The sequence below is a fragment of the Austrofundulus limnaeus genome, unplaced genomic scaffold (assembly GCF_001266775.1).
Source record: "Austrofundulus limnaeus strain Quisiro unplaced genomic scaffold, Austrofundulus_limnaeus-1.0 Scaffold348, whole genome shotgun sequence".
NCBI classification, from domain to species: domain Eukaryota; kingdom Metazoa; phylum Chordata; class Actinopteri; order Cyprinodontiformes; family Rivulidae; genus Austrofundulus; species Austrofundulus limnaeus.
Genome location: NW_013952750.1, coordinates 3,657 through 5,529, shown reverse-complemented (window position 1 = coordinate 5,529; position 1,873 = coordinate 3,657). Strand labels below are relative to the sequence as shown.

At 40.5% G+C, this 1,873-nt stretch overlaps 1 protein-coding gene across 1 annotated transcript in view; it reads right to left on the bottom strand.

Annotated features, from left to right (window-relative positions):
- The window catches only part of mrs2 (magnesium transporter MRS2), a gene marked incomplete at its 5' end in the record, with an annotated part of 15,159 nt that overhangs the window by 10,134 nt on the left and 3,152 nt on the right, over positions 1 to 1,873 (bottom strand). The window contains 1 exon segment of the mRNA XM_014022899.1: positions 439 to 551. Coding sequence (XP_013878353.1) covers positions 439 to 551 — 113 coding nt within the window.

Here is a 1,873-nt window from a genome sequence, read left to right as displayed (position 1 = left end):
CCTCAGTTTAGCTCGTTTGTCACGCTAGTGCCGAGCTAATACATAAAAGGCAATATAGCGTCGGCGCTAAAGCTAACAGGCTAAGCTGAGGTTCTTCTTCCATGAAGCAGCTCTGTTGTCCCAGAATGCTTTGTGTGTAAATAAAATGGCCCTGTCCGTGTTAAAAAATTTTTTTAAAAATTTACAAAATTGAACAGCCTACAGTATTTTTACAGTTAAAACGTATGTTTATCAAATAAAGTCTAATGTTCCAATTAATCATGGATCCCTTTAATGAAATGCTGCACTGGTGAAACAAGGTGTTTTTACAGAACTAGTGCTTAGATGAATGTGAATAAAACCATCAATGTGTACTCTAAATAACTTCGATTGCACTTTTTTCTGATAAAAAAAAGGCCTRATGTTCCTCATTCWTGAATTTAAAAAAAGCCAACATACGGCCATTCGAATGATGATGCAGTTGTTTCTCGTAGTGAGGCTGGTGCTGTGCTGGAAGCGAAGGTCTCTGGCCTGAAGACTCAGCTCCTGGCAAAGTTCTGTCTTTTTCTTTTCTGTAAAACACACGATGAGGTAGAATGTAACGAAGGCACCAAACATGGCACAGACCTCTACACCAACTGGGATAAAACACTGCCTGGAAATAAAAAGAAATAAAAAGGCTGTCCACTGATGTTTTGCTGGATCGCTCTAATCTTTGATGACTCATTCGCTGTTGCATCGTTTCAAGATCTTGTAATGATTATGGGAGATTCCAACCACTACAAAAAGTCTTCTCCAGCACATCCCCAAGATTCTCAATGGGCTTCAGGACTGGACTCTTTCATGACTAATTCATGTGTGAAAACGATGTCTCATGAGAGTAACCGCAGATTGAATAACCTGGTCAGTCATTCAGTATTGTCGGTTACTGTCACTCATTGAGAACATAACATTACTGAATTAGAACAGACCAACTGATGAGTGCATCACTTCAGCTGCATCTCCTCTGACCCTGATGCTCCCATCACTCCAGAACACTGAATCTGGACTCAGACCACATCACTTTCTCCTTACACGGTTCTTAATCRATTTTAGTAGTTTCAACAATCTGCTGAGATGTTTTTTCTGCTTGATGCAAATAATTTGACCCTTCTCAAACAGATTAACATCCTTTCAGTGACCACAGGATGTGTCTTTCCAGATGGTTTTTTAACAAATATAAAGCTCCTCGCTGCATGGGTTAGGATTAAAGCTGGAAACATACTCCCTGCGAACCGCCGACGTCGGCACGGTTTGTCGCAGTTTAATGACGAAAATTACGTCACCGGGCTTCGCAACGTTGTGTCGACAGCCCCTTTTGGCACATGCCCCCGGCAGAACTTTTTGACCCCCCTCCCTTGTCGACAGAAATGTGTGACTGGTCTGAACTGAAAGCGCTCGGACGGACACAGCAGAAGAAAAAAACAAAAACTCGCTTCTGACTTGAGCAGACTGTTTTGAGCAGTTTTAAAGATAGACAAACCTATGGAATGGTAATAGCTAAGAAAGTAATATTAAGATTGTGGAAAACTGACAAGATTCTTCAGTTTAAAATGTGTTTAAGTGATTTTACTGAGATTCTTCATTTGCAGAAACTGCGGTATGGTGTTGTGGGCTCCACTAATAAGTTCTGTAGTACCTGGCAGCCGTTTTTGGACCATCTTTCTCAGTCTAAGAGTGACCCCCATGCTCGCTCAGTCTCTTAGTATGCCACCTGTGCCTTTATAGACAAGTTGTACCATCCTAAAGTGTAAATGGTAACCAGTGCAGTGTATCCAGTTACTTAGATAATTGCCTTGACTTTCTCTTATTTTATTTTAATTTACTTTCAGTTATTGTATGTTTTTATTTGTAT